This window comes from Eumetopias jubatus, unplaced genomic scaffold (assembly GCF_037043125.1).
Source record: "Eumetopias jubatus isolate StellerSeaLion01/CBP00866 unplaced genomic scaffold, mEumJub1_p1.0 scaffold_5, whole genome shotgun sequence".
Taxonomy (NCBI): domain Eukaryota; kingdom Metazoa; phylum Chordata; class Mammalia; order Carnivora; family Otariidae; genus Eumetopias; species Eumetopias jubatus.
Window position 1 is genome coordinate 35,555,867 of NW_028274811.1, and position 12,939 is coordinate 35,568,805.

The 12,939-nt window shown below is 42.7% G+C and overlaps 1 protein-coding gene across 12 annotated transcripts in view; it reads left to right on the forward strand.

Moving 5' to 3' along the window:
* The window catches only part of ARHGAP26 (Rho GTPase activating protein 26), a 452,567-nt gene that overhangs the window by 126,820 nt on the left and 312,808 nt on the right, over positions 1-12,939 (forward strand). For 11 of the 12 annotated variants that reach the window (XR_015768163.1, XR_015768164.1, XR_015768165.1 and 8 more), the window contains exons 6-8: positions 2,099-2,209; positions 9,249-9,353; positions 10,846-10,975. Coding sequence is in view for 9 of the 12 variants with exons in the window: in XM_088023299.1 (XP_087879425.1) it covers positions 2,099-2,209; positions 9,249-9,353; positions 10,846-10,975 (346 nt within the window). In the remaining 3 variants the exon portion in view is untranslated. The remainder of the gene's footprint in view (positions 1-2,098; positions 2,210-9,248; positions 9,354-10,845; positions 10,976-12,939) is intronic. The other variant, XM_088023297.1, reaches the window with a different exon arrangement.

Below are 12,939 nucleotides of genomic sequence, written 5' to 3' on the forward strand. Positions count from 1 at the left end.
GACTGCAGGAGCCACTTCGCAAATTTTCAGAATGACCCTTTCCTCAGTTGCAGTGTCAGTTGGCAAGCTCGAGCAGGGAGGATGTTTGAGGTGTGTGGGTGGTCAGGGGAAGTAGATGCATCCCTGGAGTAAGTGTGTTGGATTTGTACTACGAGGAAATTAAAGGTTGCAATGGGGCTTAGCTGGCAGGAGCCCAGGTGGAAGGGATGTCAGCCCAGTGGTCTGAATAGCCACACCTGGGGACGGGGTGCAGCGCTTTCTGAAACTGTGTCTCCAAATAAAGATCTCTCAGTCCTCATATGCCAACCTGTCCTGCTTGGAGGCTTAGAAAATGTCCTCAGGCCCTTCGTTTTGCTTTTGTTCAGCACTTACTCAGCAGACTAACTTCTGTGTATTAATATGTTGACCTTGAAGGAAGTTGCTCACAGGAGAGTTGAATGGGCTATTTGTGTTCTCCCAGAGTTTGCAATTTTCTGTTTATTTACGTGATTAGTTAGTATCTCTTTTCTTCACTATGCTGTGAGTTCCATGAAGGAAGTTTCTTTTTGTTCATGATGATTGAATGAATGAATGATTTGCCGAGTCCTTTAGATAGAAAGATAGCAGTGCCATATTTGGTGTAATGGCAGGTAAGGTCTGTCCCAAGTTTCTTCTGCAGGGATCTTGACAAGGGAATACCGGAAGACATGTTTCTTTGGGGGCTTTGCTTGTCTTTGTGAAGTATGTTATAGAATGGTTTCTGATCCTTTCATTTCTAAAGAAAGCAGAGTTGTGTTTCCTACTGGGAGGGTATTCATTTCTGTTAAAAAAATACTAGGGTGGCTCAGTTGGTTAAGCATCTGCCTTTGGCACAAGTCATGATCCTGGGGTTCTGGGATGGAGCGCCCCGCGTTGGAGCCCTGCTGAGCAGGGAACCTGCTTCTCCCTCTCACCTTCCCCATCCCCCTCTTGTGCTCTCTCTCTCTCTCAAATAAAATTGTTAAAACAAATGCTAATTTTTTTGTCATTAAATGTGCATTCAGTGTAATTATCTGTTTTGAAAGATTGAGGTGACATAGTGACACTGCAGAAAGGCTACGAGCTTTATTGTGATAGTTGAGGTACGCCGCAGCATAGCATCTTGCTATTACACACACACACACTCTCTCTCTCTCACACACACTCATTTTCTCCTCTGGCAGCTACGTCCTACATCAGTGGTTTAGTTGTACTCACGTGTGGGCCTTTTCAGGCATCCCCTCCCCCACATCTGCAAAGAGGGAGGACTGAGGCTAGGATGGAATAATGTAATCACTCTGCTGGGGTAAACTGAGTTTGTTCTTTGACAACAAAGAAGGTATGAGAAACTCATGTGGAAATGGCCTTTTCTGAGGTTCCCTGCCTTCTAACAGCTTGTTGGGTTCATTCCTGATGATAGCCTTGCAGGTGTTTTTTTTTCTCCTTCAAGATTTGTCTTCCATGGAACCCAAGTCTGCCCCAGGGGGTGGGAAGGCAGTACAGACTGCTAGTTTAAAGATCATTGAGGTTCAGGGCATCTGGGTGGCAGTTAAGAATCCTCTTGGTTTTGGCCCATGTCCTGATCTCAGGGTTGTGCAAATGAGTCCCCAGTCAGGTGCTGCATGGAGTCGGCTTACAGTTTCTCTCTCACTCCCCCCCCACCACGCACTCCCTCCCTTTCTCTTTCTCAAATACATAAGTACTTCTTTAAAAAAAGGCGATCAAGTGTCTTGAGGCAGATCCACAAGTACAGAAATCCTAACTCTGCCGTGTACCAGCTGCTTCAGGTTCCCTAACATTAGCAGGTTTCATTTTCCTCCTGTAAATTAGAGATAATGAGAATATCTTCTTTTTAGGAATGGAATGAGGATTAAAGAACTATAGTTAATGAGGAGCGAGTAACATAATGTATGTATACCTGAGGGGATGGTGCCTGACACAAAGTTAAGTGCCTGGCTGACCATTGTCATTATTCTTATGTCTATTTCATGCTGTTTGCATTGTTTTTAAAAAACATCTCTGGGGATTTTTCTGGCCTGCTTGCTGAACGCTCTCCTTGGTTAGTGACCAATTTTTTTCTTAAATTCTGTCTTGTTTGTAGGCAGACAGCCAAGTAGACTTGGTCCGGCAGCATTTCTATGAAGTATCGCTGGAGTATGTCTTCAAGGTGCAGGAAGTCCAAGAGAGAAAGATGTTTGAGTTCGTGGAACCTGTAAGTAGATGCTCAGGCTTTCACGCTGTCCCCACACTTTGATCCCCAGCTCTCATTTCACTGCCTAGATTACAAAATGCTCTAGGTTGCTGATGAAGAGGTTGACCTGTCCTGGTGCTGTGCCTTCTGCTAAGTAGCAGTGCTCTGTCAGTCTGGCTGACCCTGGATCGTCCCCAGTGGCCATTGCTGTGCAACCTGAGCAGTAGTGATGGTGCATTCAGAGACAGTTGCATCCTCAAGCCCCCCTCTGTTCTGCCGGGGCAGGAGTTTTCATCTTGCCCAATAGTAGTGATTATACCTTAACTTTTCACCCTCCCACCCTTTTCCTTTCTCTCTCAAATAATCCAAATGTAGTAGTTGCCCAAGGGGAATGTATGTACTACCTTTGTCTTTTTGTCTGCTCAATTCAAAACCCCTCTGCACTCCTTCCCTGCATTAAAAGGTGCTATATAAAGCGATTTCTCACTGTAGTTTGTTAAAACTGGGCAGCCAGGAGATTGTGCTTAGTGAACCATAATGGGATTTGGACTTGGTCACTGTGTCCCAGTGGGTACAAAAGGTTGTTGTGTAGAAACAAATCTGGCTTTAGTTGAGGCCACCTTAGCCTGTTGGTGGCTCTGTGCAGTGGTGGCGCTGCCCTACCCCGCTGTGGCACTCCGAATGCACATGACCAGGATGTCCGGGAAACTCCAAAAGAGCATGTGGACCTTGATTTAAAACTCTTGCAGACCTTGGATTCTTTGTTAAAAATGCTGGCTGTGATTGTGACCCCCGCCTGGGGTCTCTATAGAAACAAGATTCTTACCTACCTAGATTTAAGAAAGTGATTTTTTTAAGCAAACGAGAAAAAACTGAGAAACTGAAAGAAAATAACCACTCTTTTCAGTAATGAGTGTTCTGTGCTCCATTTCTAATTTATAAACTTCTGGGGTGCTTTTTAAGCATGTAGACTTGCTAATAGTTTTATCAGGATCCAGTGGGCTTTGGAATGTGATGCTTAGATTTTTTTACTATACCAAAACTGTGATCTTAGGATTCCACTCTGTGCCACCTCATCTTGCAAATTCCTCAAGGTCTTTAATTACCTCATTCTTCTTATCTGAAAATTAGAAACTTTAGAGCCAACTTCCTGTCTAGCAGTGGTCTCTGTCACAGTCTCCGGTCAAAATCCCCATGTTTTTACAGAGTCTTTGTGGTGGGAGAAGCCATCTGTCAGAGAAAGTGAGCTTGTTGATTTCCCTGCTTAGGGCACAGAGTTGTTAAAGCCAGCCATTCAATGAAAGGTGTATTGAAGACTGTTTCCTCTGGTGTGGGCAGGCATTCAAAAGCTGTCACAGATTGAGCCTTAGGCATGTTTAATTGATTTTACCAGAATTTGTAGAGGAAAACAACAGTGTGATTGTACTAATCTTTATGTGCAAATTGATATTATTCTACAATTGCCTGCTTTTCAGGACTTGGATTTTAATTGGCCCATCTTAATTCTTTGAGGTGATTTTTTTGTTGCTGTCTACTTTGACCTCCCAGTAGGTGTTCCTAGTGAGTCAGGTACTGTATCTGTTAGCTTTTGCTGGGTAACAACCACAAAATCTCATACAGCAGTAGACATTTATTTCTCCTAAATCTGGGGGTTTCAGTCAATCTGGTCTGGACTCAGCTGGATGACTGCTGATCTAGGCAGGCTTTCCTTCACCTCCTCTTCTTTTTTCTTTCTTCTCCTTTTTCTTTCTCTTTCTTCTTCTTTTTTTTAAGAAACCTTCAAAGAATAATCCTCTATTTCCTGGCACTCACTTTTAGTATATCCGTGTCTTGAGTTTTTGAGAAGCAGTATAATCATTGGTAAGGGCTCCAGAGCCGACGGCCTAGATTTAAGTCTCAGCTCAGCCATTTCCTAGCTGTGTTTTCTTGGGGAAGTTACCTATTTCTCTGAGCTTTGGTTTCCTTATCTACAACATGAGTATAATAATACCACCTACCATATAAAGATGTTAGGAGGAATAATTTAGTTTATCCATGTATGATGCTTAGAATAGAGTGAACCTAATTAATACCCAGTTAGTATATAATTGCTAATTAGCACCCAGGCAATGATTACTTTTTATTATAAGATAGAGGAATGTGTAAGTTTCAGTCAGCCAGGGTCTACTTAGATGAGCAAATGAGTCAAGTGGCAATATTAACAGGGTCTACCTGTTTTAATATAAAAAGTCTTGGTAAATCTGAAAGCATTTACTTACTACCAGAAAAATTGCTCAAGATCCCGCTGCTGTTTCTGAGGAGTTCAAAGCCTCATTAGGGAAGCATGATGTATATAGTAGAGAGGTATCCAAGGGAGCAAGCAGCTCAGTGCTATTTGGGTCAGGAGGGATCATGTGGGGAAGTGCCAGAGGGGTTTCAAGACTGGAAAACTGTTGTGATTTGTGGATGTGTCCCAGGCCATGCAGTGAGGCACCTGGAAAGCTAATGATAAAAATTTCTGGTCCCCTGTTAGAATGAAAAGAAAGTGATAGGATCTTGCCCACAGTTAAATGAGTTGGTTGAGAGGCTGCACGTAGAATTCACATGTTCAACCTTCACTTTTCTATAGAAGTTAATGTTGTTCAACCCACCACCTCATGGGCAGGTCAGTGCTTCGGGAGCTTTGGCTAGCAGGAGGGATTGATCCAGAACACTGTGCTGGTTAGACCCGTGGTTGTCAAAGTCGAGAAATGCAGACTCTTGGCTCTACCCTAGAAAAATTACGGGTTGGGGCCCAGTCATCAATCTTTTAGTAAGCCCTCTAAGGTGATTCTGTGGCACTTTTAAATTTGAGCCCCTGGCTGAGATTGTGCAGAAGACCCTGAAATAACAGTTGATTAGGTGTAACTGTGTCATATGCTAATGGTCCCTTCACCTCCATAATGTCATCCAATCCTTACACTGTCTCTGAGGGTAGGTAATTGCTGTTTTATGTCTTTTTTCAGATGAGGAAATGGAAGCACATTTATTCTTTAAGGTGACATCTGGTACCTAGCAGAAGTGGAATGACTCTTAGTCTCTCTGAAACAGTATTTGATTGCTTACAGGTGGAAAGGAAACCAGCAAGAAATTTATTGAACTAAATTGCTGGGGCACCTTGTGTGGGTATTCATATTTTGAGGTGGTTGCAGTCAAGGGAATCTTCCAGCCATTCAAGAAACCTCCATGGATGTTGACTGTGTTTATTTGTTTCCTAGAAAGTAACTTCAAGTATCAGGATGTTACTGACCTTCAGAAAAAAGAAACAAAATTTTAGTGTTCCAAGCAAGAAAATTCAGACTTCTGGCCTTTATTTTCTTGTTGAGGTACTAAATGTTCTGGAGATTTTGGATTGCAGATAATGACATCCTGATTTCTTGAAGGTGAAGCCATGTTCCGTCTGTTCCCTGAGTTTTCATAATTGGAGGTTACAGAGTGCTACAGAGAACTCATTCCCCACATTCATCAGACACTGCATTCTCTGAGTTGTACCTTGAGAACATTTTTTGGTGCTGTGCTTTCCTGTCCTTTTTCACTACTTCTGCCCCATCATAGGTCTTCATTTTCTCCTTTGATTTGTTGCATCCTATCTTGGGCTCCCCCCCTCCTCAGGCTGGGCTGGACACTGCCACCACAGTGCATCTTCTAACACATCCGTCTAAGTATATCTGTCTTGCTGAACAGCTCCTGTTGGCACTGTTGTGCTAAGGCTGTTACATAGGTGATCTCTGTCTTCACCACCACCCAGTGCAATAGTATGTAGCATTAGTGTCCTCCTGGAAAAGAAGAGTTATAGGGCATTATGTGGCTTGCCCAGCGCAGCTTTTCATCACTCTGCTGTCTGCCCTTCTCTTTGTCATGCAAATGAGTGATTCTTGGTGGTTATATTTGTTTGTGAAGGCTGCCATAACCAAGTACCACCAACTGGGTTCTCAGCATAAAAACTTCCTGCCTCTCATAGTTCTAGAGGCTGGAAGTCCAAGATCAAGGTGTCAGCAGGGCCATGCTCTCTCTAAAACCTGTAGGGAAGATGTCTTTTCTTCCTTGTAGCTTCTGGTGGTTGGCTGGCAGTATTTGGCATTCCTTGCTTTATAGGTGCATCACTGCTATCCCTTGTCCTCATGTGGTTATCATCCCTCTGCTTCTCTGTCCAAATAGCCCCTTTTTATGAGGACACTGGTCATTTTAGACCAAGGACCTGCTGGCCTGATTTTAACTTGAGTACCTCCGTAAAGACTATTTCCAAATAAAGTCACATTCTGAGTTACTGGGGTTAGGACTTCAACATAATTTTTTGGTCAGGTTTGGGGGAACACTATTCAGCCTATAACAGTAGCTTTATTCTATGAGTGGAGGCAACCTAAATTTATCAGATAGTCCAGAATGGTACAATTGTCACCAAATGAAGCACTTACATTTTTGCTTACTTAAAAAATATATATGCTATGTTGTCTGGTAGGAAATAGGAATAGATTTTTTTTTAAGTTATTTTCTGAGGAAAATAAGGATGGGGGTCCTTGAAGGCCATAGGAGGTGGGGAAGGTCTTTCTTTGGTATTGCCTTTGTTGCGCTATGATTGTGTGTCACTGGCTGTTCAGGGAGGAGCCTCTCTGGATGTGCTGACTTATCTGCCAACCGAGGTTGAGGCTACAATAAGCTTTGTCTCTTTGTGTTTGAGTACAAGCATTTCTTTGAGGCAGACAGATGGTCCCATCTCTGGGGTCTTTCGAGGACCTCGCCCAGCCCTCTGGGGAGTGAACTTTCATTTCCCACTGGGTAATGGATTCAAAGGTTCATGCAGTATGTGGGAAGGGGATGTCAGGAGGTGTGCCGGGGAAGAGAGATGTGGGCAGGGGAGAAGGGAAGGGGGCCAAGGATAACAATATCTATGGAATCATTTCCCATAGGGAAGTGGACAATCAAGCATGATTTCAAAGGAAGTGAAAACCAAAATAAATACTAGTCACTCTCTGCCTTGGAACACTTGTGTGCATGCCCAGGTGGTGTCTTAGTGAGCTGTTGGAGGATATATTTAGTTACCTTGGGCAAGAGAGGCCCTGTTGACTTTAAGTGGAAGATAAATCAGAGTTAACAGAGAAATGGCTTTGGAGTTAGCTGCTTATCTTCTGCATTATTCTCCAGGAGGGAATGATTCAGTGCCTTGGAAAAGTGATGGGCACAGCATTCGAAAACGGGGGGTGGGGGGGAGGAAAAGATAAACAACAGTTTTCATTGTGAACACTGACACTACGTTTGGCATAAGGGCCTCTTCTTCTCTATTCCTGGAACCATCTAGGTGGAAAAGCCTGAGTGTTCCTTTCAAAAAAGTATTTTATATGGTGGAAGTTCAAAAGCTTCCATTATCTTTCAAGAAAAGAATTATTAGTCTTTGGTGACGCTACGTGGTTTACCACTCGTTCATTGATTTATATTAGTGATTTGTATGTGGCGTCACAAGATATTTTTTGAGCCAGAGAACCCAGCAAGGCCTGCTTTCTGACCTCCCATGAGAATCTAAGGGAATAGTTGCTCTGGGGACAATAGCGGTGGGAAGTTGGGATATCATATTATTAAAAGCTGGGTTTTGCCTGACTTCACAATACAGAGCTCTTTGATCAGCTGGGCTGGGCAGTGGCTCAGTCTAAAGACCATTCTTTGCTCTGAGCTCAGGTAGAGTAGCACATACCTTACCATGTAGCACATACCATATAATGCTTACCATTCATTCCTGCCACAAGCCAGGTGGGAGATGAATGGGGATGGGCTGTTTCCTTTGCCATCATTGTTAGGACTGCCTCTCAGAAGAGGGTTCTCTCAGGAGAGTTAGGTGAAAAAACAAAGTGAGAATATGTTTAATTACTAGAGGTATGTTTGTTTTAGGGACTGGAAAATTAAATAACAATATAAAACAAAGCAACTGTATCTTGATGTAACATGTGTTAGAGGCAGGTCAGGGAGGTCAGAGTGGACTACTCAGAAAATGTGAGTTGGCATTGAAAAGTTTGAGTTAGAACAGGGATGGGTACGACAGAGATTGTGACAAGGTAAAGTTCTGGTTCTTCTAAAACCTTGTTAAGGCTTGTATTGCAATCCTTTCTCCAGATTGAGATTTGGAACTGAGGCAAGATGCATAGAACTTGGGAAGGGGCCAGGGAAACCTAATAACAATAGCTTTGTGTGTACGTTCTGGGAGGAAATAAGGTAGGAACATTGGTTGAGCCTGGAGAAGTGAAGATTGGCAGGACTCAGGGTGGGAACAGTCATAGTTTTCACTGTATGAAGGTGTGTTGTGAGAATCAGGCTGAACAGATGTTTTCATTCTTGGACTTAACACCTTTTAGCTCGAGGGGATTTAAATGAGAATTTAGGGGAACCATCATAACTGAAGATGTGGGAACATGGGACTATTTTAATAACGGCATCCCTGGTGTTTACCTGTGGGTAGTTTAGGGAAAGCACAGAAGCACATTTGAGCTGAAGTCTGGTCTGGGTGATTTTCTTTGATTTGACTTTGTCTGTGACACTGTGGACTCAGGACATACCATCTTCCTCTTCTCCCCTCTCTGTTGGCCATCAATATAACTACACTTTTCCACATGGTAACCTGATACTACAGATGTATTTGATGGAGACTGAGTTGGACTTGAAGGAGACTGGTCTTCAATTTCTGAAGAAATGATTTTCTTTGAAGGTACTGAGGCTCAGAGTAAGAGCTTGGATGTTGATGCCAAGGAGACCTGGTTTCAAATCCTGGTTGCTGCTTACTTTGTCTTTTGGAGCAAGTTACTTAACCTTTCTGAACTTGCTTTCTCAATATTGAAATGGAGACAACAGTAGTACTTACCTGCTAGGCTGTTATGAGCATTTAGTGAGAGCAGACATACGATGTTACAGTGCCTGGCATACAAGTAAGCTCAGTAGATGATAAGCATTTTTATTACTGTATTCTAGCCTTTCAAATCAAGATTGGGAACTCAGGTAAAGCTGCATAGTACCTATTTAACATGCTTATGTGAACCCTGCCCTTCTTCTTTCATTACAGCTACTGGCATTCTTGCAAGGACTCTTCACTTTCTATCACCATGGTTATGAACTGGCCAAGGATTTCAGTGACTTCAAGACTGAGTTGACCATTAGCATACAGAACGTGAGTGAGCAAAGGGATAGGCTTCTTCTTCCTGGTTGAGAAAAGGAAAGAGCACATAGTATGGGTCTGATTGCATAGAGATCACTTATTTGGATTGGAATGCAGATGAGGAAGATGGGTCTTGCTTGGGTTCAAAGGGCAGCTGGGGGCAGGCATTTGTAGGGTGCTTGGTGGCCTCAGGTTAGAGCATCAACCTCTTTTCCATTATTTCTAAGCACTATTTATGTTCTCGGAAGTCCTGCTGATATTTTTGTTTTAAATCTGTAGCACCAGAGTCAGGATTTCCTTTGGCAGTGGAAGGCCCAGCCTCCCTTCTGTGCATCTAGCTGCCTGGCCACAAGAGACCTTGGAGGGTGTTCAGGGGTTGGGGGTGGGGCATACATGCTGGCCTCCAGCTCAAAGGATGTGATCTTGTTTAACTTTTAGTAAGGCTCACAGGAAATCCAAGTCAGAGCCATTTATTCTCAGTCTCCTTCCCCACATTTTAACCAGCAGGACCTTTTGGTGCTCTGAATTGTGCTAAGGGCCGTTTGGTTAGCAGTTACTGGTCTCAAGCCCGTGCGTCACTATGTGGCTCGCTATATTAGTCTGCATGTTGTCTTTGTCTCTAGATGATGCTGTGTAGAAAAGAAACCCAAGTGTGTCCTTGTGAGTTTTATTGCATGGGTTTAGAAGCCTGGAGTTTACCCTGCCACAGTTCTCTGTGTTGTTTTGGAAAACAGACAAGGTTTCCCAAAGCATGGCTTCCCCTTAGGCCAGCATCCTCAGAAGGTAGACTCAGAAGTGGAGGTTTATGTGTAGCAGGTTTACAGGGGAGTAGGGTCAGCAAAATCACCTGTGAGAGAGAGGGCAGCAGACCCCTGCCGGAGAAGTTGAGCTGTGAGGCTTCAGTCAATGCCCTGGGGTGTCCTGGAGCTGATACCGACCTTCACAGTGGCCTCAATAGAAGCAAGGGTGCCAGGCTTTGGGCCCCTTCCCTTTTTGCCCCTAGCCTTGACTAGTCATGGGGTGCAGGTTGCGCTGGGGAAAGGAGTTACCTTGAGTGAACCAGCTCCCTTTTGAGGAAGGAACCATCTATGAACCATCAGCAAGTGGTATTCCTGCAGTTGGAGAAATAAGTCCCTCTGTCTTGAAGGGAGCTTGGGGACCGTTCTGTGAACTATCTGAATCAGGATCCCTTGGGATGCTTGTTTAAAATGCACATTTCTGGGTCCAGAGGTACTAAATTAATCTTTAGGGGTGATGCCTGGACATTTGTATTTTCTCCACATTCTCCAGGTCATTTTGATGGTCTTGAGAGTTTTGAGAGTCATTCTGGTATAGGATTTTATGGTCAAAAGGTACTTCTTGAAAGTGAGTATTTGCCTAATTCCTAGGTGGCTCAATGTTCCTTACCTGGTTTTAGATCTAAGGATTCCATAGGTTGATGTTGTGAATTGTTAGAGATAGGAACAAGGTTTCATTTCTTTGATTTAAATGCTTTTCATCCTAGACGAGAAATCGCTTTGAAGGCACCAGGTCAGAAGTGGAATCACTGATGAAAAAGATGAAGGAGAATCCCCTCGAGCATAAGACCATCAGTCCCTACACCATGGAAGGGTACCTGTACGTTCAGGAGAAACGTGAGTGCTGGTGGTGAACAATGGCTTGGGATACACTTATGCCTTTTGCCCAGGAGGTGGAGAGTGTATCTAGTAGTGCCTAACCTAGAGCACAGCTTCTGTAAATATAGATTTGGGTGAATGAGAGTAGTTGATAGTTGAGTTTTTTAAGGGAAAGATATCCAAAAGGTCTTGTCTACCTCCCCATGATGTGTTCTGTTTTCTTTGTAACTGGAAATTCCCTTGGGAACCTGGAATTCATTGAGGTTCTGTGGTGGTTTTTTTCTCCTTAATAATCACACTTGACATGCCTGAACCCTCAGCATGGCTTTAGCTATCACACACTTGGCATAGAGGCTCTGAAAGGGCCTTGCATGCTAGACCTTACTGTCTGTCGGTAGTCATATCCTTGGGTGGACTTAATATGGAATGATTTTGTTCCATTCAAGACTTGGTTCGGCAAGGACCAAATAGTCATGACTTAGGCATATTCCCTCATTTCTTCAGTTGCTGTCATTTCAACCCTTAAATTTTGTGAGTAGAAACACAAACTCACTCCAAGAGGTAGGGAGAGAAATCCATTGTCCTGCCAATGTGATGTCAAGGAAAGAAACACCGGGTGCTGCTAATCCAGACTTCTTTGTGATGACTCATAGGCTACTGTGATAGGTCTGGGGAAAGGCTTTTTGATGGGGCTGTGCTTTGAGGGTAGCACTTCCAGACTTAGCTTTTGGAGTGCTAGGGATAGAAGAAGATCAATTTTTTTTTTTTCTTTAATGGATAGTTCTCCTAGTCTTCCATCCCTCCTTTTTCGGTTGGACATGTTAATCCTCCCAGATTTTTGCTGGTTTTGTGCTCTTTACTGTCCTTCTGTTGATTCAGGGTGAGGCAAATGTCTTCACTCCTAGAAGCTTACTAATGGAACAGAACACTTGATTTCAGTGATTATTCTAGTTAGTGATTGCTCAAAAATTTGCTTGGCCCTAAAATTGTTGCCTGGTGACATTGGGGGCAGTAGTGGGGTTTGAATTTGGAGGCATTGGTTATCTTGAGGGTTTTTATGCCCTTTATTCTTACAGGGATGAGCTTGTTGAGGTTTATAAGAAGTGGAAGGTACTATAGTACTGTGTTTTGTGTAGACCTCAATATAAGGTGTTATGTTTTTTGCCCAATGAGAAGATCCACCCCAAAAAGTTTAAGGGCAGTTTGAATATAGTTCAGTGTCCACTCACAATACTTAATTTATTAATATTATTCACTTACATATATGTAATCTGCACTCACATTAATAAACCAATTTTATTCAAACACTTCACATGCTTTTTAAAACATGAATGTCTTGATAATCATGAGAACCAGATTTTAACTCTCAAACACATGAGTCTAGAGCATATCAGTGGGATACAGCTCTTTTCATTTGAAAGTTTTGGTATCTTATTACTTAGAAATAGTTTGAAATGTGAAGAAAAATTGCAAGAAGAGTATAATGAACAATCATATGCCCTTTATCTAGATGCATGAGTTTTTACCATTGTTCCACAATTATAGAGTTCTTTCTCTTTCTGGGTGTGTGTGTGTACACACATCATAGTCACAGAGACACGCACACATTGCCATTTTTTCTGAATCCTTTTGGAACTGATTCCATACCCCATGCTTCTTTACTTTAGTGTGTATTTTCTAAAACTAAGGATATTCTTTTTATGTAACCACAGTATAGTTACCATATCCAGCAAATTTAACATTGATAAGATATTTAATGTAAATGACAGGTCGTATTCCAATTTTGTCAGTTGTCCCAGTAATGCCCTTATAAAACATTTTCTTTTCCTTCTGTCTAGATAGGTTTTCATACTGCGTTTGTCATGACTTACTCTGTAATAATTCCTCAGCTTTTCTTTGTCCTTCATGACACTAACATTTTTGAAGAGTGTAAGCCAGTTCTTTTCTAGAATTTTCTTCAGTGTGAGTTTGTCTAATGTTTC